General features: G+C 42.8%; 1 protein-coding gene across 5 annotated transcripts; it reads left to right on the top strand.

The window, feature by feature from the left end:
• Nucleotides 1–2,250: 2,250 nt before the first annotated feature.
• FRZB (frizzled related protein) lies at nt 2,251–23,334 on the top strand. Of its 5 annotated transcripts, none has more exons than XM_064718441.1 (6): nt 2,251–2,753; nt 11,454–11,501; nt 16,516–16,581; nt 18,836–19,040; nt 19,216–19,279; nt 22,275–23,334. In XM_064718441.1, the coding sequence occupies exons 1-6, from the start codon at nt 2,300–2,302 to the stop codon at nt 22,380–22,382; spliced, it is 945 nt and encodes a 314-aa protein (XP_064574511.1). In that variant the 5' UTR covers nt 2,251–2,299; the 3' UTR covers nt 22,383–23,334. The 5 variants fall into 5 exon arrangements, with proteins under 5 accessions (XP_064574511.1, XP_064574515.1, XP_064574514.1 ...); XM_064718445.1 differs by having other exon boundaries at nt 22,026–23,334; XM_064718444.1 differs by having other exon boundaries at nt 22,003–23,334.
• Nucleotides 23,335–24,906: the final 1,572 nt, after the last annotated feature.

The raw sequence follows: 24,906 nt of genomic DNA, 5'->3' as shown, positions 1-24,906 counted from the left end.
GAAACCACTGCCCTCCTCTTCACTGTCTCTTTTTCTGCTTTACCAGACTCCTCCTCTGTTAAAAAAAGGTGTCAAGGCTGGCCATAGTGCTTCTGTGTAAGAGAAAATACCTTGGCAGACACGGGTGGTGTGAATGTTTGGTTAAAGTAGCAATGTTTCAGGTCAGTAATCAGACTGCCTAGTTCCAGCCAGAGGTGAATTTTTACCACCTCGTATAAGCTGATTTATAGTGGAAGCATGAAGAGGTAATGAATGCAGACAGCCCTGCAGGCCAGCAGCCCCATCCTGCCAGCAGCCCATCCTCTCCCAGGCACCAGCTGCACCAGGAGCTTGCCAGCAGGGCAAGTGGGCAGTGCTCTGCCAGCTCAATGCATGGGAGGTATCAATGTTCACACCAGCACTGCGAGATGTGGAGCCAGTTTGTATAGGAATGTCTTTTAATGTTTGTGATCTCATGGGGATGCCAGCATTTGCTGTTCTGAAAGAATTTTCAGTAATTTTACTCTTTGAGTAAAGAAGTACAAGGTCATCTCATGTAATCTTGTAGACTTGGGACTAAAAAATTGAGCTTATGGACTTCATAGTCTTATTGCAGGCATAGGAATATTCACTATTGTCAATGCTTTTTCCTGCAAAACACAGGAAATGCTTTTAAAGCTGATTTATGTAATTATCAATTATCAATCTGGAAAAAAAAATCCCAGAGATGGGAGAATTTCATAGTGAAGTAGAAAATATGTTAATTCATGTCAATAGGTGCTTTGCATTGCTCTGGCCCATTTCCCTGGACTCACTCTCGGGGCTGCACTGCTCTCACACTCACTGCTGTCAGGTAAGGTCAGAGTGTATTCAGTTCCAACCACCTGGGTGAGGTTTTTATTACACCACATGCTTTTTAAACATGTATTCTTTTACACTGCTAGGGAAAACTCAGGCCTGAGGCTTTGCTATGACTAAATTTGAAGAGCTAAGAGGATGAGTAAACCCAGTTCTCTCCAATTCCCCCTGCAGAGGAGCAAGCTACCCTTTGCAGGTAAAGCCCTTTCCCTTTCCTTTGCCCTCATGGCTACTTGGCAAGCCTGGATGCAGGCACAGGGTCATGGGCAGCCTGACTGATGGCTCCTAAGGCTGTCACATGCACATGTGTGAGAACATTTCTGCCCAATTTTTCTTCTGGGAGTGCAGGGAACAAGGTTTGGGTCTTTGAAATTAGCACCTGCAGTGGTGGGCAAATAACAGGTACCTGTACTCCACTGGCCATATCACAACTCCTTGTTTGGTTGGCATGTGCCTTTGCTGGAACAAGGACATCAGCAGCTGAGTTAAAGGGATTAAGGTTTCATCTGCAGTCATAAAGTGAAAAACTTCAGAAAAGCCTTCTAGGCTTAGGACCCTGTGTTTGTGAGCCTGTATCCATGGCTGCTTCCGCAGCTTGTTCACGTTTTTGGTCTGGTTTCTGAGCACTGGCTTGTGGTGTGTTTCTACTCACAGGTTTGATTTAGGGGCAGAAGCTGGAATAATAAATGTGGATCAAGCAGTTGCTCGTGCATTTATAACTGGAAAGAACTTAGCTAATAAATATCATCTTGTGTTCTCTGTGCAACCTGGTCCAGTGGAAGGTGTCCCTGTCCATGGCAGGGGGTTGGAACTAGATGATCTTTAAGGTCCTTTCCAACTCAAACTGTTCTGTGATTCTATGATTATATCAGACCACATTTTTTCTGATCAAGTCAGAACTCCATTTGCTGCACCACTGTTTTGTGAGGTATCTTAAACAGTATCTGGCCTCTTCAAATTTTTTTAACCTTCTGTAAAGAAAGCATCCCCAGCTGCTGAGCTGAATCTCCGTCATTTTGAAGCCTCTCAACGCTATTACTCTCCTCTAAAACTGCTCACCCATCGCTATGTCTGTGTGCCACGCTTTTCGCGTGCACCTCCTGCTTAAGCATTTGTACCCAGCATAGTGTGTGCAAAAAACAAACAAAAAAAGAGGTGTTTGTTAAAAGATAAGAATATACCTCCGAGAGATTGGTCTGAAATCATGTTCAGTCTCCCAGTAAGTTTTTACTTCGGGGAGAATTCAAGCTCTCGCTTGAGAGAGAAATGTCTCCTCTCGGGTTCTTGCCGGCAGGCGAGCCCCCTCCCCAGCGCAGGGCCGCTCTCCTTTGTTCGGGGCCGGGCTGCGGAGCGGAGGGGCGGGCCCCGGTGCGCGCCCGCGGGGCCGGGCCAGGGCGGGCGGAGCCGCCCCCGCGCCGCGCCGCGCCCGCTCGGCCCCTCGCTTACCGTCGGGCCGGGCGGCATGAGGCGGGGGCTGCCGCTGCTGGCCCTGGCCGGGCTGCTGCTGCTGGGGCGGCCGCCCGCGGCCCGGGGGGCGGCCTGCGAGCCGGTGCGCATCCCGCTCTGCAAGCCGCTGCCCTGGAACATGACCAAGATGCCGAACCACCTGCACCACAGCACGCAGGCCAACGCCGTGCTGGCCATGGAGCAGTTCGAGGGGCTGCTGGGCACCAACTGCAGCCCCGACCTGCTGTTCTTCCTGTGCGCCATGTACGCGCCCATCTGCACCATCGACTTCCAGCACGAGCCCATCAAGCCCTGCAAGTCCGTCTGCGAGCGCGCCCGCGCCGGCTGCGAGCCCGTCCTGGTCCGCTACAGCCACGCCTGGCCCGACAGCCTGGCCTGCGACGAGCTGCCCGTGTACGACCGCGGGGTCTGCATCTCCCCCGAGGCCATCGTCACCGCCGAGGGCGCGGGTGAGTGCGCGGGGACGGGCACCGGCGCGGGGACAATGGGCGGCGGGCGGGCGGGGAGGGCAGCCCGGGAGCCCTGCCTCCCCTCCGGCTGCTCGCTCGGATTCTCTCTGCTCTGCCCTCCGCTCTTTCGCTGTCTGCTCTCTGCCTTTAGCAGCCGCGTCGCTGCTGGAAAAGTTTTGCTGTTGGGCACAGAGTGTGTGTGACAAGTGACAGCCCCGCCACCGAGTGTGGGAGTTGCAGCCCTCGTTGCACACGAACGGGAAACGTTTCCGTACCGCTCTTCTACCGGAGATCCATCGGCAGCGCTTGCTGGCACAGAATGAAGAGCCCCCCAAGTGAGGGGCAGCCCCCCGGCTGCCGGTTCCCCCTCTGCCCCCGCTCCTCTCTGCTCCTCTTCAGCCGCTCCTTCCCAAAACAGGTTGTTCCCTTCTCACACAATGCCAGCACTCCACAGATTTTGGGAAATATCAGTGCCCAGAGGAGCCCCAGGCAGGAGCTGGGGCGCCGGGGTCTCCCCAGCTACTTCTTGGCCCGTGGTGGCACATGCACAGCTGGAGGGGAGAAAACATGCTCATCTTAGTGGTTAGCACCGAAGGTACAGTTACAGCACAGGTTCCCCAGCAGGTCCCTGGGCTCTAGAACTACAGCCAGGTAAGGAGTCTAGCAAAGTGCTTTGTTCTCAACATCCCTGAAGCCAGCCAAACGCTGCATCCTGCACCCGAGCCTGATGCTGTGTGACCATGGTGGCCTCGGGGGCTGCTGGAGCTGCTCAGCTTTCTCTCTGCATCCTGTTTCACCAGCTGAGCTCACTGTGATCCCACAGGGTGGCTGGTGCTGGGTGTCTGGCTGCCATCCAGCACCACTGTCCGAGGCAGGAGCATCTCTGCACAGTCAGGTGAGGACTGCTGACTGCTCAGACCATGCTGCAAACCTGCTGTGCCTCAGGGATCCTGCTCTTGTCACAGCTGCCTTTGGGCTGGAGGAGTTGGCAGGACACCCCTCCAACGTGGTGAGCTGAGCTCCACAGAGATATTGAATACAAGGGGCTATTGAACAGGAAATTAAAGCAAGCTGGTGCGTGGTTATCACGAGTGAGCTCCGACCTTTTACAAAGTGACTACAGTTCCTGTGTATTTTCAGGAAAGCATTTGCTGCTGGTGGAACCAGCCTACCATTTTCTCTGGTGCAGTTTCAGTGCTGGTGGCTCTGACAGACCTCTCCATCAGAGGACTGGGAGAGCAATACTGGGGTGAGAGAGCAGACCAGGGGGGTCAGAGCAGCATCCATGCACCCCAGGAGCTTGTTGTGCTGCTGCCTGTCTCCTTCAGTGCCTACAGCTGCAGTGCTGGGTTTTGGGAGCTCACTGACAGGCAGTGGATCTCACCTCTCTGTCCTCCCCCAGCAGTGGCCTGGGAATGAAAGGGGGATTTTTCATGCTGTGCTCAGCACAGTATTTTACTGTGCTTCTGTTCCCACTACTAAATGCTTTATGTATCCCTCTGCCAGTAATGCCAAACGCTGTAATTCCTGTTTTCTTCTCCTAACAAAATCTCACGCTTCAGTTTCCTGACCGTGCTCCCCAGCTCAGCCTTCCCAGGTAAGCTGCTCTCTCTGTCTCCATTTATTTACAGACCAGACAAACCCTAATCCATCTCTGATGCTATTCTCTTACCCTCTGCTTGTCCTGAAACCTCCATACCCTCATATCTCCAGTTATTACTCTGTTTCTAACTTCTAGCTCCTTCCCTCTTGCCTTTTCCTACTTTTTTTCCAGCACATGAACATAACCATCTATTTTTGCCATCAGCTGCTGCTCTCTGAGCCCTGCTGTCCTGCTGGGCTAGTTTTGGGGGGAGATGTGGTTTTGAGCACCAAGCACCTTTCTCTGCAGCATTGAGGTGCTTTCAAAACCACCTTAAAAATGGCTCAAGGTTTGGCAGGTCTGCAGCGATTTGAAAGCAATCACATTCAAATCTGGAGGGAGGAAGCTTGGCTGAAATAGCCCCCGAGTTACCTATTTCTGAGGACCTCAGCAGTACAATAACCTCTTTGAGGGATTCCAGGGCCAGATCCATGAAAACTCTCTTTCAGTGAATGAGAACCTGATGACATTCTCATTTCTGGGCTGAATATTTTGAACTGGTGCATTATGCACCAGACTGAAAGAATCCTTCTTGAGGGAATAAAACTGTTCTTTTAGAAAGTAGTGGGAAGGATTCCTGTTCTAGGAAGAGGTAAGGTGAACACTTTCAAACCAATTCTCCAAATAAAGGATTGCAACTCAGTAGAAGACACAAATAACCAACTGCCTGATGAGTAGTGTGCAGAATCCCTGCTCTTATTTGCTTTAATTTATCTCCTAAGCATTCTAGCCCCTTCTGCTGTCTGTAAACTACACCTAATAGCGTGGGCAGAAGTATAATCCATTGTTTTGTGGCTTTCGTTGCAGAAGAGGCTTTTTTGTTTTCTTCAGAAGTGAAATCTTTGCTCTCATTCTTTTGCTACCTGTCATAGGGTTCTACTGTATCCTCTTGAGGTTTCTGCATGTTTCTGCATTATTTTTGCATTATTGTTCTAATGTTCACCACATTTGTCTTGTCCCTTCTATGAGAGAGCCTTAAGGATGACGTAGTCAGTGTTTGTCCTTGTCCGAGCAGGGACTGGGTTCACCAGCCCTATTTCCATCAGTTATATTCCCAGTAACTTGCGAGTGTTGCAAAGTATGGAGGAACTGTGGTTGGTAAAATCTGTGATAAATCTCAGTAAGAAGTTCACTTTCAGCTGTTGAGGCACAGTCCACCACAGACATCTTCTAGGACCTCTCTTCATCTGAGTCCAGGTGTGAGGAAGATCCAGACCCTTCCTGTCACAGCACCAAGGGACTGCTTTGTGTGTGATGGAGAAAGCTGACAGCAGTGCTGTGTTTTGGGCTCAGTTAGAGGAATAGCTGTGCACACCCCCTGGGCTTGTGCTGGTCTCCAAAATCTGAGTGGGAGTGCTGATTGAGTTCTCAAGTTCCTCAAGTTACAGAAACTGACTTAAAACATGTGGGAAGTGTATGTTTCTTTATTTTTCATTCTCTTTGGGAAACATCCGGGTTCCTTTACAGCCAGAAAGCAAAGGGATGTTGCAGGCATGGTGTGAGTGTTCTGGAGGTGAGTGGGATACTGAATAATTTGGCTTTTTGTGGAGAATCCAACAAATCACCATCCAGGATGGAGGATGAAAGAGCATCCTGACAATACATTAACACCCTGGGTGTCAGATTAGTGCATGCTGTCTGAAGTCTCCTATGGCATGTATCCCACATCCCTGTCCTTTCCTTTTTGGAGGAGAAAGTGGTTCTGTGTGCAGACATTAGTATCAGCTGTGTTACATCTCTGGGAGGTGCTGTTCACTTGCTCCATGTATTTCATTCTTCACATGTATTTGCTTATTCTTCCTCCAATCTATCACATTATCTGCTTTCCTCATTTAGAGCCCTGTCAAACTTCCTTAAGTCTGTGGAGCAGGAACTGCTGAGAGAGAAAATTGTCTCAAATCTAGAATTTCAGAGGCAGGACCTTGTCTTTAGTTTTGCAGGTAATAAGTGGCAAGTGTTGGCATGGGGATGCTGACTGAAAAAGCATCTTCAACATGTGTTCTTGGCTGCTACTGCCTGGCAGAGTGTTTATGTCTCAACTGAAATGTTCATTCCTGTTTTGAAGAGGGAACTAGCAACAAAACCAGAGCAGTGTGATGGGTTCTGTGCATATTGGAAGTCAGATCTGTCAGGCAGGTTGTCTCACCTTATCTTACTTAGATAAGAATATAGCTTGAAGGTGTGTTGGCCTGTTACTAAGATGTTGGAGAAAAGGGAAGCCACATCACAAGGTATCAACCATGTGTAGTTAACACTCAAACTATCATAAGATGTCTAAGGAGAACTTGAATTTATTTTTTTTATTTTAAAATACTATCTCTTAAACATTAAAGAAAACTGTACATTATTCACATGCTGGATACCTATTTCTTAAATCATATGTGAACCCACGATTTCTCCATGTGGCCCAAGTCCTCCATGTCTGTCTGGATGAACTCATAGTAACCCAGTATGTTAATTTGGCGTTGCAGGTTAAAAAGGCAAGTGAACAAGCCATTTCTCATGCTTGTTTCTTATTTATTATTACCTTAATTTCCAAAAAAGTGTTTTCCAAGCTCCAGATCAAGTTTGTTCTGACTCAGTCTTTGCCTAGCTGTACTTAGAGCAGCTGATGTGCATGACAGTGCTGGGGGGAGTGTTATAGATTGTGCTGAGGACAAGCAGTTGTGCCCAGGTTATTGTTTTATAAAGTTGGGATTTGTTTAGGTCTTTTCCTGAAACATGAGAGCAGCCTCATTTCTCAGTTAAATAACAAAATTATTCCAAACTTCAAGCCTGAATCAGGACAAAAGAAGTAAATAAGGGATTTTAAATCTCAGTAATCAAGATACCATCAATGGGGTAATGTGCTCACTGCAGTTTAGCTGCCTTTGTAGGCTGAGTCCCCTGGATTTTACTGTCTAAGCATTAAATGCCATCAAAACCTGGTGGGATTTGTTGTGAGGAATAAAATGTTATGTGGAACAGCCTTGTTGCTGCCTGCTCTACAACTTGGAGTTAAGAGTTCTTTGTATTAAATGTTAACTAGAATAAATTTTCCTATCACTTGGCTTTCCATGCATGTTTCTGCAACCAAATTAGCAAAGATCCTCTCTGTATTAATAGCTGAAGTAAATGACAGTGAATTCATGCATTGTGGAAGGGTTTCTTAATTAATAGGGCTCACAGATATGTAAATCTGAAGAAGGTACCCAAGCAGCAGCCACTGGCTATGGTTTAATTCTTTGGAGCACAGTGCCTGGAGTGGCTTCAGTAATAGCTGGGCCATATTCTTTAATCATAATGACAACCAGGATTGTGTTATTTTTTGCCTTCCTCTGCCTTTTTAACATTTTTATTTATTTAAACAGTGGTATAGGAAAGATGTTTGCTCAAAACTAGGTATTACCAAGTTGTTTCTCCTTTCCAAACCTCTCATCTAAATCTGTGGTTGCAGGCATTGTTATTTTGTACACTTACTGTGTAAGTGGCTTTCATTTAGCTCTCCTTGTTAGTGTTTTGTTTTTTTTTTTTTTTTAAATATAGAATCCCTCTGAAAAGAAATTAATTAGGATGGCATACTGGAAAAAAACAATTTGGATTTGTCCCCTGCTCCTAAACAAAATTTAATAGGAAACTTTTGGATGGTGTTCCCCTCTTTGGGGATCCAGCTAACAATCACTGGCAGGTATTTATTTTGGAAAGATTGCTTTGCATAGACAGAACTTGGCAGAGGGTTTGCCCATGAAGAGACATGGAACAATAGGAAGTCAGTTGTTTGGGGGATTTTAAATAGCTTTTTCCCTCTCCCTCTGTCTGTGTTGCAGCTGAAGGTTTCAGCTTGGTGGAGAGAGGCCTCTGTCCATGAGGGTGCTGGGGACAGGGGCTGGATTTCACAGGGGCTGGGTGAGTGCTCGCACACACTGAGACCTGACCAGTAGCTGGTGGCAGGCCTGGGCTGGACCCTCTTCCAATCTCCTGTCTGGTGGGTAAGCAGGGACCAGACTGTATGAGTTTAACTGGGAAAAGGGTCAGAGAAATGAGAAGGGTTTCCAGAAAGATGTCACTGAGTGGCAGAGGTCTCCAAGCCCATGCTTCTGTCCATCTGTAGAAACCAGTCATCCCTGCATAGACATGAGTGCATTGGAAAGGATAAACACCAAGGCAGGGTCAACCCTTGCCTGGCCCAAGCCCTCCCAAGTCCAGAAATGAGCTATGAGCTGATGTATGGGTACCTGTTCACCCCTGCCCTGCTGCCTTTGTGCAGGCACACAAACAGGAGGCACTTCCACTCCTGGCTGCTCTGCACACAGTGTCTGAATTGCTCTGGCTGCACACACAGCAATTCATTGGGAATTCTGGTTTGGGACAGGTGACCTGGCAGTGCAGAGTTAGCAGATGCCTCGAGGCTGTGGTGTGCTGTAATTTGGTTAAAAATAAGTTGTGTACCTGAGAGTGTGTGGGGACATCTGGTAAAGCAGGTCAGTTCCATGCTTGTTTGCATGTTTATGCTGCCCATACCAAGTGCTCACTGGTTCTCCTGTGTTGGTGTGAGCTCCAAGGGAGGTTCCTCAGCCAGTACTTGTGGACATTGTACTCCACGTGTGCCAGGGAAGGCTGTGAACCTTTTACTGGGCTCTGGTTTATTTTGAGGTGCAGTTTCAATGTGGATTGGACTAGGTTTGCTCAAGCACCACAAAGTCATGTCTGTTTGGATCCATCCTTAGTTTAGGTAGGGACTGTGCACTTCAGGGCTTCTTTTTCCTTCTGTGGATGGGAGATGGTAAGCATTTAATGTGATACTTCTCTTGTCTTCTCCATTATGATTTTTTTCTGTCCCCAGTAACAATTTTGATACAATGGGCAATGTGCTTTGAAGGTATGAACAAACTATCCCTGAAATACCTATTTTGGTAAGAATTTTTGCTTGCTGAGCCACATGAAAAAACTAGAGGAGTTGGCTTGGTCATTTGCAGATATCTTTTGAGAAGACCTGAGAAGGTGGCCAAGGCAGCTGAGTGAGAGGGGCAGTGAATCCTGAGAGCTTTCTCTGCAGGGATTTTGGGTGCCCAGAGTGGGGAAACATCTGATGCCAGCCCTAGGTACACAGAGAGGCCTCCTCTCTGTGGCTGGAGGGTTCTGCAGATGTTTTATCTATACATGGAACACATAGGAGGATTATCAGACCATAGACCTCTCTCTATGCTTTTACCACATCAGAAGGAATTGTAGATTTAAAGCTACAGCTTGGCTGAATGAACAAGACAACAAATAATTGGCCCAGGAGGGGAAGAATGAGCAATGTGGTTGTCCTTTTGTTTGCCATTTGCAAGAGGGAAACCATTTCAATTCCTCTTCCATCACATCCTGGAATGCCAGAGTGCATTTGATGCTATATAAAATGTGTTCTTAATGCACTGAGAATAACTCAGGTGAATAATCAAAATCAAACATGAAAGAAAGAATCAGCTTGGGTAGTTTGACTTGTTACAAGGCAGCATGTTGAAGATTAAAAGGTTCTGTGGAAGTACCTGATTGCAAAGATCAGATTGACTCCTAAAGATGTTTGGTTTTTTTCTTCTATAAGCAAAGATCTTGTGGTAGTTTGGAACTTTCTTTGCAAGAAAATGGACCTGATGTTTTATTAGCAACAGGATATTGAATATAAAAGAAGAGCATCTATTCAATCTTCCTTTGCTATGTTCTATACCCTTTGCTTTTTGTGTTAGTTAGAATAATTATTCCTGAAGTCTCAATTTTTTTGAAGTTATTATGTGAGGGAATTAGTTGTTTTTCAGCTTTACTCTTGCCCTGACTGTGGTTTAGCTCCATCCTCATTTATGTAAATGAAGTTTCATATTGCTTTGAGTAGTATAAGTATTCATTCTGAGGAGATTTAATTTTTTTTTAACATGGATGGTGAAGCTAGAAGGTTAGCTAAGTAATATTATTTTTCTTGTGAACAGGTATTACAGAATTTGTGATAATATACATATATAAATATATACATATTTGTATATATACTTGGCCCTTATAATTTAATCCACACATGTAAAGTCATCATGAGTACTGAGTATCAGGAGTATCCTGGGCTGCCTTACAGCCAAAACCTTACAGCTCAGGATCCAAGAGAGGAGCTTTTGTTGCATTTGTTCTACATTGCAAAGGCAGCAGGATTGCCTCCATGATTATGTAAGAATCTAAGAAAAGTTGATTGTAGGATACCAGATTCTAGAATTGGAAGAGCAGCATAAATGAATAAATGTGCAAAATTACAGAAGGGTTTTTTTCTTTGAAAGCTCTTTTGTTTTTCCATTTTATGTGCCATTCTAGTGAAGTGTCCTGCATCTCTCCCAGTTCTTGTTCCTCTTGTATTTATTTTGTCCTTGGCTCATTGAAGGTTATATGCATTAACATACTTGTTTTTCATTATTAAATATATGTATAAACCCATTAACAGATGTGATTTAATAAATAGGTTTGAAATGATGCATTTTACTAATGTAGGACACAGTCCACTTAGGAACGTGTCTGAAAGCATTTCTTTGGGCAGAGTGCCTGTTTAAACTTCTGTTCCTTATCTGTCCTTCAGAGTAATCAGTGTGTTTTTAAAGTGAGGGGAAGGTCTGAAACATTTATTTTGGCATTTGCTTCAACAGCGTGATTGTGGTTGGTTGATTTGATTTCCTCAGTAACCAAAAAATTCCCCCAAAGTAATTTCTCCTTCATCATCTAATTAAATGCAAACACTACACATGTTTTCTGTAGGTGATCAAAATTCATGGCATAAATGTCAACTCTTGTCTGAAACCTGCCAGTCTGTAGCAATGGAAATGGGATATTTAGTCTGCTTCAGCAATTAACATGATATGCTGGATTCAGGTGAAATATGGGTAAGACATTGTGTCAACTTTACTGGAATGACCTCTAGAATATTGCAAACTGTTTATTGGTGAAGTTATTAAGTTTCCACGTACTAAATATTACAGAAAGAGAAAACATTGTCATGTATGTGTAGTGAAATAATCCAATATTAAAAATACTAACTTTTTTTTACATATTTTACAAATCCATGGCAGATTTCCCTATGGATTCTAATAACGGCAACTGTAGAGGTGCTGGCATTGGTAAGTACATTTTTATAGAACTGTATAATAAGTAACAAAACTGTATAATAATTTTTATAAAATTGTATAATAAGCTGTAGACTTTCAAATCCTTTAAATATTTAACTAAGAGAGGTACTAAATGATAAATACTTAAATACTTAGTCTTGACTGAGAATACTGCAGATTTTGCTTTTGCATTCCATGGGGAGGTGGGATTTGGGGGCTGGTCAGCCTCAAAATGTCTATCAAAGCAGGAGGGCTGTGCTGATTTTATTAAAGGTTTTGTCTTGAACAGGGAAAGTAATCGTTAAATTGATTTTTCCCCGGGCAAAACCAGTGAAGATAATGGTTCATTTTGACCTTAAAGTTTTCAAATTAAATTCAGTACTGTTTGTAGATAATGGCAGTGCTCCCTTTAGCCTGAGGAGGTTGAGGGTGGCACCTTCTGAGGCTGGTTTTATTCCAGCAAGTCCCTTGTTGCTTTTTATTGCTGTTTTGGTTTTGCTAGAACTGAATAAAACCCCTTGAGCATTACCACTACTTGCCAATGCAAAGAAGCAAAGCCCAGGATGGTGGCTAATAGTTATAGGAATGTGAATCTTTTGCCCATGCGAGCCAGTGACTGTAGATTTTCTTGAATTTTATTATGATTCCATCCAAAGTTCTTCTCTTAGATCTTTGTCAAGAAATTGAGACTTGGAAGCTGTAGTACTGACCTCCATGTCTTTCCTTCTGCAGAGGTGCTGATGAGCTACAGTGTGCACTGATGTTCACCTAAAAGGTGTTGAACTTAACATTAGATACCTATAGATAGAATTTCAGCATTAAGCTCTGTGACCAAATTGCAAAAATATATCAGTTTTTGCAGTAATGCCCAGTTTATATAATACAGTTTAAAATTTTAGTCAGTAGGTCCCAGTGTTAAAGCAGCTATATTTGTGCAAAATGTTCTTCAAATCACAGTGCATACCCTCTAGAAGCCCAGGTACAGGTAAAAAAACCTCATATCAGCAAGCCCCTTAACAGGCTTTGCTTTAAATTGTCTTGAGCATGAGACCATGTCTGGAAGACTGGCTAAAGATATTTGTTACTAATGTTAGTATCTTCATAGCTTGAAGCCATTTTCAGTTGTGTGGCATTGAGAAAGCTGGGATTTCATGCACCATGTGGACTGTACAGAGAGCACACAAGCTTCACTCTGAGCATGAAGCAAAGCTGTGTGCTCTCATTGTCACCTTAAATCAAAACTGTGAGGCATATCTTTACTGCTGCCTGTCCATAGGCATGTAAGTCCAGTGAGTGACCCTGCAGTAGAAGAGGAAATTTCAGTCACATTGTGCCTGTTGTGATGCTTTTTGATGGCTGAAAGCAAAACCAGACCTAAAAAAAATCCCATCTAGAAAATAGGGTAAGGATGCACAGAAAAATTGCTGCTGCAGTATCTGCTTTTACTGTTCAAACATGATTTCTAGTTCAGTGTGCTACATCTGTCTGAACTGACAAACACAGTTGGACCACCTAAAAGGCCATGTATCAAAATGGCTTTGTTTATGTGCTCAGTAAAGTAAATTTAGAGCAGTTTTGTTTGTTTGTTTGCAAGTAGAAAATTGATACATTTTTTTAAAAAAACCCCATTCTCAGCTTTGTGGTTTCTGCATCTGACTGCTTGTGCTGCTGTGCATGGTCACAGGGAGCAGTACTCATAGGTTATCCCTATTTGAGACACCTTTTTTTCCCTGTCAGTGTCTGCTGGCGAAACCTTCCCTCTCAGTCTGCATGGAGGTTTTTTCGGAGACCTTTTTTACCTCTGTTGGCAGTGAAGTCCATTGTTTTCTGCTCCATCACATGCTCCTTGAGTCTCTTAGAAAATTTTCTAGAGTGTTTATTTTTTATCCTTTCTTTATCTGGGAGGTGTTTGCCAGGTTTGAGTGCCTATACAGGTCAGGATTACAGCCAGGTTTTCCATCTTACATACACATATATTTAAGATGGCACAGATGTTTCTTGGTAGCAATCCATGGGGAAAACCATTCTCTCCATGTCTTTTGGCATTGACAGAGTGAAGTTTTCAAAGACAGGGACTTTGAGCAGTTTGTAGTCCTGTATTTATTTGAAAAGAAGATTTAATGGCTGGCTGTGATCTCAGCCAAAGCCAGTGGGAGCCTCTGCTGCTGTCTCTGTGCTGGGGACATGGCATTGTTGTGGTGTCAGAGCTCTTCTGCTAATCCTGGCAGCTTCTGAGGAGGCTGTCAGGTAAAATGGGATTTTCCCTCAGCATCAGGTGATGCAGTACACTTTTACTGCCACCTTTTGTGGGTGTTTCCACTCCCTGGGGGAAGGTCAGCATTTGCCTTCCTTGGAAAATCACTGTACCAGGAGCTGGGAGAGAGGAGTTGGTTCTGGCTCTAACTTTGTAACTGACCTTGGCAAATGACTTTTGTGTTAGTTTCTGTATCTCTAAATAGTGATAAGGAATAATGCAGCATTGTGTACAGTTCTTTTAAATGGCAATCTAAAAAGCATGAGGGTGACTTGGAGGTTCTTCCATACGAACATTGGCATGTCAGTAATTTAGAAATAGAACTAGAGTAACAAAATATATTCTAAAATTAATAAAGTAAGCCAGTACTGCCTTAAAACTAAAGGAAATGTGAGGCTGTGTTCTTGTCTTGTAATTTAGCCTATTTTTTTTCACCTGGGACACAGTGCAAAGTTCTGCAGAGCAGGAGAACATTACAGTGTGCCACTTGCTGGACTTGAGTGCTAAAGTGCTTGTGTGAGTGTGGGTCACAGGAGCACATCTTTTATTCTCTGCTCCAAGGCAGCTGTCATTTGGCCTGCAGTATCCATGAGCTCACAAAGGCAGAAGGGAAGCCAAAAATCACTTCCCTTCTCTGCTTTTGTTGTTTTAACACAAACACATAGAAAAGTTAAAGTATGTAGGGCTCTATATATAGATTCCTGAGGATGTGTTTGAAATTCAAGGAAATAATATTCTTTTCTTTTGAAATGTTTTCCTCTTTCCTGTATTTTTTTTTGTATTTTCAACTAAAAAATTCTTCCAATAGAAAATAATGATTCCATCAATTTTAATTTTTTTAATATGCAGAAATCTTATATAATCAAATAAAAGTTCTTTTTCAGACTCTTCATGTTAGATTTAACTAAACCACTAGCTTATATGCATTGATACTTAGAATGATGATGTATAGAAATAAACTGCATTAAATCTACTTCCATTTATGCCAAATCAAATGTCGAAATAGATGCACATGCACATGTAATACTGGGATCTGCTGTTTGAAATTACTCCACCAAACCACACTTAGACACTGGTGTAAAATAAAAAGTAAATATTTGCAGTAGAACAACCAGTCCTGAAATACCAGTGGTGTTTCTGAACACCACTGTGGCTCTGGAGTTCAGCATTAGCATTCCCAGGGCACTAATGAAAATGTTTTTACCTCTCTTAGAGTTCCCAGCTGTCTGGCATCTGCACCTTTGGAAATGCTGCTCTGACAGTGCTCATTTGTGTTGTTTTTTTGAAGGCTGTCCCTCTGGCCACAAGGGCTAAGAAATTCTCTATTTTCATTAAACTTGGACTTCTGGGTCATAATAAAATTGTGCAAAATTTACACCATTCCTCATGGTGGATTGGATGGACCTCTCAGCAACCTGATCCAGCTGAAGATGTCCCTGCTTATTTGCAAGGGGGTTGGACTAGGTGGCCCTTAAAGGTCCCCTCCAATGCCAAATAGTCGATGAATGCCTGCTGGCCAGAATATCCCAGTTTGCTCAACTGACCTGAGATACTGACCTGATAATACTCAAAAAAATGTTCAGTCATGCACTGCCACAGTATTTTCTTTCTGTGTCTCTGTTGTGGTTTGTATGATAAAAGGAGAAGAAGTGAGGGCATTCCTTAAGTCTAGCACAGAGAGAGCAGCATTGCAAGGATGGAATTACAGCACCTGTGAGCTCAGGATTGAACATTGAATCGGCTTTAAATGATGATTTTGTCACTCCAGTCTCAAAGTCTGTGTGTCTTTGTTGTTGTGCTGTGGTTTGTTTTTGTTTTTTTTTTTTTTTTTTAATTTCAGTATGTCAGGTTGTTCTCCTAAAAATCATTTAAGGGCTCATGGGCAGTTCCTCATCTCCCAGCAGAACAGGCCAGGAATGCCCTGTGGTTTTTAGTGTTTCACTGTAATAAGCAAGTCAGTTCAGTGAAATTTTTGTTAGGTGTTTTTTGATTTAACCCTTTTCTGACTTAGAGATGGGGTAGCTGAGACGTGGTTTAAAAACTTCTGTTCCTTTTTCAGTCTCATGAGAAGGGTGAGACAATACAAGGTGTTATAATTCACACCATCCCAATCTATTGACTTTAGTGTTAGTTTCTGTATCTCTAAATAGTGATTAGGAATAATGCAGCATTTTGTACAGTTCTTTTAAATGTAAATTTAAAAAGCATGAGGGTGACTAGGATGTTCTTCAATAAGAACATGGGTATGTCAGTAATTTAGAGATAGAACTAGACTAAAAAAATACATTCTCAAATTCATAAAATAAGCCAATACTGCCTTAAAACTGAAGGAAATGTGAGGCTGTGTTCTTGTCTTGCAATTTAGTCTATTTTATTTTACCTGGGACTAATCAGAAGCCAACTATTTCCTAATTACAATACAATAATTACAATAAGTGTTTCTTGGCTTAACAAGATTTAACAGATCAAATTAAAACAGGTGATAGATCATAGTTGGATGACTTATTTAAAAGATCAAGTTTTACCCCTTATCTAAAAAAGGTAAAGATACAAGATAAATTTATGTTCATTAATTATTATAATAATAATGTTAAGAATAGTATCTTGTGTACTTCAGTGTATGCGGCGGTCAATGAGCAAAACCATCAAATTTGTTTATTGGATTTATTTTTTATGAATCCAATTCCCACACTGTGTGAGCTCCAGGTTTTGGGAAGATTGTCACTGAATACATGTTTTTTTCTTTCTAAACAAAGCTTTTTGTTTCTGTAGAGCGCTGCAAGTGCAAGCCAGTCAAAGCTACCCAGAAGACCTACCTACGGAACAACTACAACTACGGTGAGAGCAGCTGCACTGCCAGCTCCCAGCTCTTCTAAACCTGCAGCAAGGGGCAACTTCTCATTAAAAAAGCCTAAAAAGTTCACTGTTACTGCTGGTAACCCAATATTGCTTATTGCAGGAGGAAGGTGTAGATTGGATCATTTCCAAATTAGAAGGATGGAGGGGATTAGCTTGATACGTTGGTACAAGGGTTTCTTTGTTATTTCAGTTTTAGTGCAGGCATTTGGGGTTTGTGTACTTGTCTGGTGTGAACAGTGATGCAACAGAAATGGCATTGCTGTGCCTGAGCTGCCTCTGTGATTGCCAGTACCCTCAGCTTTTGCAGAAGGGGGTGTTTGTAGCAGCTTTCATGCCCACTAGCTCTCCATGAAATCTGACAGGTTCTTTTCCTTCTGGTGTCTCAAAGCCAGCAGTGAGCATCTTGCCAGCTCTGTTAGGCTGTCTGTAACACCTGTAAAAGTGCACATGGCCTGCTCTTCAGGCATATCACAGCTCCAGGCTCATGTTTTCCTTCATACTGTCAGTTTCAAGCAAACTAAGGCAGTGAAACCACTGAATACATATCACAGGGACTGAACATTGGGCCCTTCCTTATTGCAAAAGCCAGGACTTTTTAAACACTTAAGCCTTTATCAGTTATGAACTTAAAGTATCAGTTGTATCAGTTACAAACTGAAAGTTAAAACTTTATTAGTTTCAAACCATAACCAACATAACCCAACCAACCACCATGCACCACAGTGTGAGCACATCATGGTTATATAACTTCTTTTTCTACCCCTAATTCAGCTCAGTCACTTTCCCACAGTCCTTTTCTGCTTAGCCAAAGTTGCAGGCCTGAGCAATGATTTTACAAGGGTAACAAGCACTTATTTTATAAAGCTTTATCAATATGCAACACTTCCTTTTTTCCTATTAATCAGGTGAAGAGCCTTAGGTTCAGCTCAGCTTTAAGGCTTTATTTAAATGGTAGTAATTGTATAATATTTATTAAGATTGCACATTTATAAAGCCAGAATCAGATAATCTTATTTTAAAAGTAGTTTGCTATTAAAAGCTAAAAAATTACAGCTGTATTCAAACACTTTTTTGGTCAATAGTCAATTTGATGTTGTTTTGGTGAATTTGTTTACAGAAAAATTAAAGTGACTATTCTGTGGTCAGAAACTGCATATGGCAGAGTCATTGGGCATGCTCCTGTCCATTTTCTTAAGCTTTTAAAATTAAATGGGTTTTAAAAGGCATTTGAAATGCCTCCAAACTAAAATAATATTTTATTTTGAGATCTTAAAAGGTTTTGAGAAAGGGAATCACTTAGGGTAAATTGTTCATACTAGGTACACAAATTGGTGTTTGTTGGCAACTGTATTTAATGTGCCTGCAAGATATGCTGGTTAATGGCTGTTATGGGGAGAAGATGTGCTAGTCTATGGCTTTCTTTCTTCTCTATTACCTTTTTCACGCAGGAGACATTTGGAATTTGGTGTATCTCCTATTTATAGTGTGGCAAGGGACTCTTTGAATGATGTGGCATTCTCTAGAGCACGACCTCTGGGTTGGCTTTGCATTTGTATGTGGTATCAGTTCACTGGTCACCCCGAGAGAATGAAAATCTTTGCCTTTCAAAGGCAACCTTTCCTCCTGTGCAACTTGAGGCAAAAAGAGAGGCCAAGAGAGGAAACAATTAGAGAGGTCATTGGGTCAAGATCAGGAGCATTTGAAGTTCAGAAAGTGCAGAGCAGATTAGTGCTGGGTCACTGGAGAGAATAGAAAAGGTAAGGGCCTGTCATCCAGCTGAAGCAGTGATATGAGAAGTTTTAATGCACATTCCCTTTCTGTGTAAGGTTCAGAGTGATAAAGTTTGCTCATCTGTGCTGCAGGTAGGCAGAAAGGGAACAGTCACAGCTCAAGGGAGAGGGAGAGCACACAAGAAATAGATTTAATATATTTAACATGGAAAGGGTGAAGAAGAAAGGAAGGAAGGAAATCAAAGCCCAACTTAAGCAGGACATAAATCCAGTGGGTACATAACTCCTGCTCCTGACCATTATTAAGGGACACACTGAGCTACCTGCGCCTCCTTGGTGGAGGGTGAAGTAGTGAAGAGATGGAGGCAGAGACATTGCAGGAGTTCAGCTAACTTCTGATGAGGGACCGTGCAAAAGAGGAATGCCAGGGGTCACCAAGAGCAGCTGGGGAGTGCCCTGCATTTTCTGCTGCTGCTGACAATGCTCTTTGTGGCTTTCCCCAGTCATCCGCGCTAAAGTGAAGGAGGTGAAGACTAAATGCCACGATGTCACTGCAGTAGTGGAAGTCAAGGAGATCCTGAAATCTTCCCTGGTCAACATCCCAAAGGACACTGTAAACCTCCACACGAATTCTGGCTGCCTGTGTCCCCCGCTCAGTGCCAATGAGGAATACATCATCATGGGCTACGAGGACGAGGAGCGCTCCAGGTAACTCCTCCTGTGCTGTCCTCAGCCGTTCTCCTGTCATAAAGCTCAAAGTCAGAGCCAAAAGGAAGGAAAACCTGGTCTTCAGGGAGGGCAAGTCTCTCTACAGGCGCAGAGATTTTAGTTTTGTGTGTGCTGGGTTGTATAGCCCCTTGATGGAGTTGTCTGTGTTGTGTAGGTTACTCTTGGTGGAAGGCTCCATAGCTGAGAAGTGGAAGGAACGTCTTGGTAAAAAAATAAAGGTAAGAAAATACCTCACTAGAAGCCAAATGTTGTGGGTGCCATAAAACATCTACCTGCCTTTTCAAAATAAGGGAAGAAAATTTGTGTGCTGCCTCCAGTTAATCAATATCACGTATCAAAAACGAACTTGGTGTTTTATTTGCTGTATTTCTTAGAACTGCATGCTGAGTAAATTAAAGGGATACATTGAATTACCCCAAAGTATCCCATTGTAGCAGTAGTCAAAAGCTCTGTCTCAAAAAAGCAAATAGTAGGAGTCTTTTAACTCTGTAGCAAACTGTGTGTTCCACAACACATACCTGCTTAGTTGGGGTTGTGATATGAATTTAAAAAAAACAAACAGACCCGGGGGCTTTACAAATGTTTTTCAGATTAAGTCATGGGCAGGGACACCTTCCACTGACCCAGGCTGCTCCAAGCCCCATCCAACCTGGCCTTGAACACTTCTAGGGATGGGGCAGCCACATCTTCTCTGGGCACCCTGTCCCAGGGCCTCAGCACCCTCACAGCCAAGAATTTCTTCCCTGTATTTTATATAATCTAATCTAATCTGATCTAATCTCTCTCATTTTAAAGCCATTGCCCTTTGTCCTGCCATTACATGCTCTTGTAGAAAGTCCTTCCCCATTTCTCCAGTAGCCCCTTTAGGTATTGGAAGGTCCTCTAAGATCTCTCTGAATCCTTCTCCAGGCTGAGCAACCCCAGCTCTCTAAATGAAAATATATTCTGTTTTTTTCTTACTTAAATGTTTTTTAATGCCTTCCAGTTTCTGGAAGGATTACCTTTTTATGAAATAGATTTAATATATTCAACATACCTTTTTGATGTTCTGATGCACTGCAAAGTGTCAGTGGTTTTGACATTATCAGGAGTGTCACTTTACACAAAATATTCTTATTTTGACACAATTTCTCAGCCATACATTTGCCATAGTGGTTTTGCCTGTGCAAACCAGTCTTCTCTTCCACTCAGCACTTTCTTCATCAGTGTCAGGATCACTGGCAGGAAAATGCTTTTGTGTTTATAAAAGCAAGGTTTTCTGTACACATTTCTCACATCAGTGGAGATTACAGGAGTGAAAGATACAGGGATCTTATTTCAAGTTGTTGTTTGATTTGGCAGAGCCCTGGGAAATCCAGTGCCACAGACAAAATATAATTTTGCTGCCACGGGCTGACTTCTGCTCAGTTTCAGCTCTTGGGTGATAACTTTATTTGTTGGAATTGTTTTGGGGAACACACTTTTTCACTTCCTTCTTATTGTCAGTACCCTGCTGCCTCTGCCCTCACACCCAGCCTGGGGGTGTTGAGGACCCTGCCACATCCCCACCCACTTCTTATCATAATTTTCTTTCCAAGAGCATCAACAGTTTTGCAAACTACATTTATTATGTCTTTTTTTGTTGCAGTTTTTACAGTAATTTCTATTGCCTGCAAAAATAAAAACAAATTTTTTTTTTTAATTAACAAAAACCCCTTAACTTTTTTTTCCTCCTGCTTCCCCCAAAAACCGCATGAGTGGCTTAATTTAAGTTTTATTATTTCGAAAGTGAGTCCCTCTTGTGCTGAAGCCTTGGGTCAGACCCTTCATTCCCAGAAGCTGCAGGAAAGCCAGGAAACAGTTTCCCTGTTTAATTGGGAACTTTTAAATGTTTAACATTTAAATAGGGACTTTTCCCAATGAGCTCTCATTGCACCCTTGAGCCCAGCACAGTCAGGTGACATGGTGGAAACAGCAATAGCAGCTTTTGCTGCTGTTTGTGAACACATTTTCTGTGTGAAACATTTGAAAAGGTGCATCTGTAGCCTCTCTGGTAATTTCTGTAGTGTCACTGTAGGACACAAAATAAAATGATGCCAACACTGCAATCTCTAAGGTAAAAGAAGGGCAGTTTAATTCTGACTCCAGCATTTATAGATTTCCAAAAGTGACAGTGGATTGGAGGATGACAGTGCCACCTCTCCAATGACACTGGACAAACCAAGAGTCCATCAAATTTCTCCTTTTCCAGAAAAGAATGTAAAACAATATTTACAGAAAAGTGGATGAGAAAGTTCATTACAAGAATATGAACATCAGAAGGTTTAGAAGAACAGGGCAACACTGTAGCCTCTCTGGTAATTTCTGTAACTCTGGTAATTCCTGTGAGCTCTCTGGTAATTTCTGTGACTCTCTGGTAATCCCTGTGGCTCTCAGGTAATTTCTGTAACACTATTAATTCCTGAGAGCTCTCTGTTAATTTCTGTGAGCTCTCTGGTAATTCTTGTAACTCTCTGGTAATTTCTGTAACCTCTCTGGTAATCCCTGTGACTCTCAGGTAATTTCTGTAACACTCTGTTAATTCCTGGGAGCTCTTTGTTAATTTCTGTAAATCTCTGTTAATTTCTGTAACCTCCTGATAATTTCGGTAATTCTCTGTTAATTTCTGTAAATTCCCTGGTAATTTCTGTAACTCTCTGGTAATTTCTGTAAGATCTCTGTTAATTTCTGTAACTCTCTATTAATTTCTGTAACCTCTCAGGTAATCCCTGTGCCATCTCTCAGGTAATTCCTGCAATCTCTCGGGCAGTCCCTGTGCCATCTCTCAGATAACCCCTGTGCCATCTCTCAGGTAATTCCTGCAATCTCTCAGGCAATCCCTGTGCAGTCTCTCAGGTAATCCCTGTGCCATCTCTCAGGCAGTCCCCGTGCAATCTCTCAGGTAATCCCTGCAATCTCTCAGGTAATCCCTGTGCCATCTCTCAGGTAATCCCTGTGCCATCTCTCAGGTAATCCCTGTGCCATCTCTCAGGTAATTCCTGCAATCTCTCGGGCAGTCCCTGTGCCATCTCTCAGGTAATCCCTGTGCCATCTCTCAGGTAATCCCTGTGCCGTCTCTCTGTTAACCCCCGTGCCGTCTCTCAGGTAATTCCTGTGCCATCTCTCAGGTAATCCCTGCAGTCTCTCAGGTAACCCCTGCGCCTCTCCGTGCTAACGCCGTTCGTTTCCCCGCAGCGCTGGGACCAGAAGCTGCGGCAGGCGGGCAGGGGGCGGGCCGAGCCCGGCCCCAGCGCGGCGGCCCCGAAGCCCGGCGGGGCGCGGCAGGCTCGCAGCTGGGCGTGACCCCGCCGAGGGATGCCGGACGCACGGGACTGGCTGCCGGGGCTTCCTCTTGGAGCAGCAAAGGAGAAATTGCACTATTGCACGTTATATTCTATTGTTTACTACAAAGTCATGTTCTAGCTTTTATTAGGTTTTGTTCTCCCTCTTTGTTCTCCACCTTTTTCTTTTTGGATATGTGCAAGTTCTGGAAATGTATATTTTTTGGTTTTTTTCTGTTGCTAAGAACTGTAGAAAACTGCCCTTATGAGATGAAGAAAGACAATGTTCAATTTACCTTTTTATCTCCTAAATCTTCTCTGGGAGAAAATTCTGATGCTAGCAGGAATGAAATCTGGCAAAAACCATTGCTTAAAGTCATAGCTCTCACGGGCTTTCCCTGTTCACTCTTTCCTGGTTACTGTTTGCTGAAACTTGCTCTCTTTTGGGTAGGTTATCATCTGCATTTAAATGTATAATTTTTTATTCTGAAATATAATTCTGAATTACTTTTTTTTTTTTTTCTAAAGGAACTGTTTGAATCAGTACAGCTTTATTAAGTTTTCTTACAGATAAACCACTTGCATAAGGCAGACTCTAAATATTTCCCCGTGCATGTACACAGGGAACCTGGGTTTTCCAGTGCTTTGGACCTTAAAGGAAATATTATCTAGTTCTGTAACCATAATTTATAACTAAATTTATGCTTCTTCTCTTATAATGGCAGTTTTTTCTCCCTTTTCTCAGCTTAGTTATAGGAGTAGACAGACTCACCAGGTCAGTTTCTCAGTTCAGGTCTGCAGTTTAGACTTTTGATTTTGTGGTGTTATTCTTAAATCTGTGCCTACATAAACAAGTGTTCAATGCTCAGTAACATATGTCCAATAAAAGAATTGTAGTTGCCAACCACAGACCTTACCTGACTTCTGAACCAACATCATATTGCTAACACTACCCTTGAAAATATAAAAATCAAAAAAATCCCTAATTTTTGTGCTTTAATAGAATTCTTTGCAGATGGTGCCAACATATTGGAAATTATCTTTGTTTTTCTACTCTCCCATGCTTAAAAGAAATCAAAAAGGGGTACATCAAAGAACAATCCTCTTTGGCATAGTTCTGCAGAGGGGAACCAGCTCTACTTAAAAAGAGCAAATGGCTGTTGCGTCTTTAGTACACTAGGCTGACTTTCATAAGAAAATAGTGTTGAGTTGTTGGGTGGTTTGAAAATATGATGGTGATAAATAGGACAGAAGTATTTGGGAATACTATAATAATGATGTTTTAAGATTTCAGTTAATAACCAGCAGTCTTGGGATAGATTTTCCATTGGGCTAGATACCAAATAAGTTGAAAAAGAACAACATCCTGCAACACTCAAATTTCTATTTGTAATTAAAAATAAAGGGATAATTTAGGGGAAAGATTGGTTCTGAAAGCTGGCAGAAGGATATTAATCTTCTAGATATTAAATCCTCAGTATTTTCTCAGAATTACAGAGATCACAGAATTACTTAGGTTGGAAAAGACTTCCAGGATCATCAAGTCCAAGTTTTGATTGATCTCCACCATGTGAACTAGGCCAGAGCACTAAGTGCCATGGCCAGTCTTTTCTTGAGGACCTCCAGGGATGGTGACTTTAACAAGCATTTCTACTGAGTAGGTAAATAACAGAACCATTTTTTAAGTTGTGAATAGCTCGATAAATAAAGTTAAACCTCATTATTTACCCCAAAGCACCCACTGAAGTCCTGTAGATGAGTGCTGGAATCCCAGGGTCAGCAGTCACCAGCTGTGAAGCAGTCACATTATGTTCTGCTATGAAAGGAGCTGTGAAATCATAAAACTCTGTTAAAGATGTAGAAAATACCCAGAGAGCTGGGAATTTATCCTTTGCTAGCCACCATTTCTGGAGGTGGCCTGTTCCATGCCATTGCTCTGTGATTAACAGCCACCTTTATTTAATCCACTTGCAGCTCAGTACTGACATTAGTTGCATTAAAAATTGCCAGAGCAGAGCACAGTGCTGCACTTCAAAACCTCAGTAAGAGACAAATGAGCAGCATTTGTGACTGTCACACACATCATGATGCTACAGTGAAAATATTTCCCATGCTGGAAGCCACCAGATTGGTATTTTTCCAGAGGAATTAAGCATTTTTCATTAGCACATGAAAAATGAGGGTGGCATGATGGGTTTCTTGGAAGAGGCAAGAGGCATTTTTCACAATCCCTTAATTACTGAGGAGCCTTTTACAAACTCTGGCACTGCTTCTACCCCATCACAGTGATTGCAGTGACTGAACCTCTGCAGCACCACCCAGACTCACTTGTGCTGAGTGTACAAATGATCAATCCAGGGACCAATGAGATACAGATGGCACAACATCAATATTTTATCCTATTGATATTCCAATATCAATTATTTCAATAGCTTTGAGCAGTGTCTCTCACATGTGTTTGGTGGCCTGGAGCACACTGAAATGCTCTGTTGCTCTAAAGCTGCACTTACTGCTCTATCCCATCTGTGAGGGCTTTGTGACAAGCC

Source organism: Zonotrichia leucophrys, chromosome 7 (assembly GCF_028769735.1).
Source record: "Zonotrichia leucophrys gambelii isolate GWCS_2022_RI chromosome 7, RI_Zleu_2.0, whole genome shotgun sequence".
Classification (NCBI taxonomy): Eukaryota; Metazoa; Chordata; class Aves; order Passeriformes; family Passerellidae; genus Zonotrichia; species Zonotrichia leucophrys.
This window is presented reverse-complemented; position numbering and strand designations above follow the sequence as displayed.

Excerpts from the sequence above, each read along its gene's own strand:
- FRZB (XM_064718441.1), top strand. The coding sequence starts at position 2,300 with ATGAGGCGGGGGCTGCCGCTGCTGGCCCTGGCCGGGCTGCTGCTGCTG. Across the intron at positions 2,754-11,453 it reads CGTCACCGCCGAGGGCGCGG|ATTTCCCTATGGATTCTAAT; the intron begins GTGAGTGCGCGG and ends AATCCATGGCAG. Across the intron at positions 19,280-22,274 it reads GTCTTGGTAAAAAAATAAAG|CGCTGGGACCAGAAGCTGCG; the intron begins GTAAGAAAATAC and ends GTTTCCCCGCAG.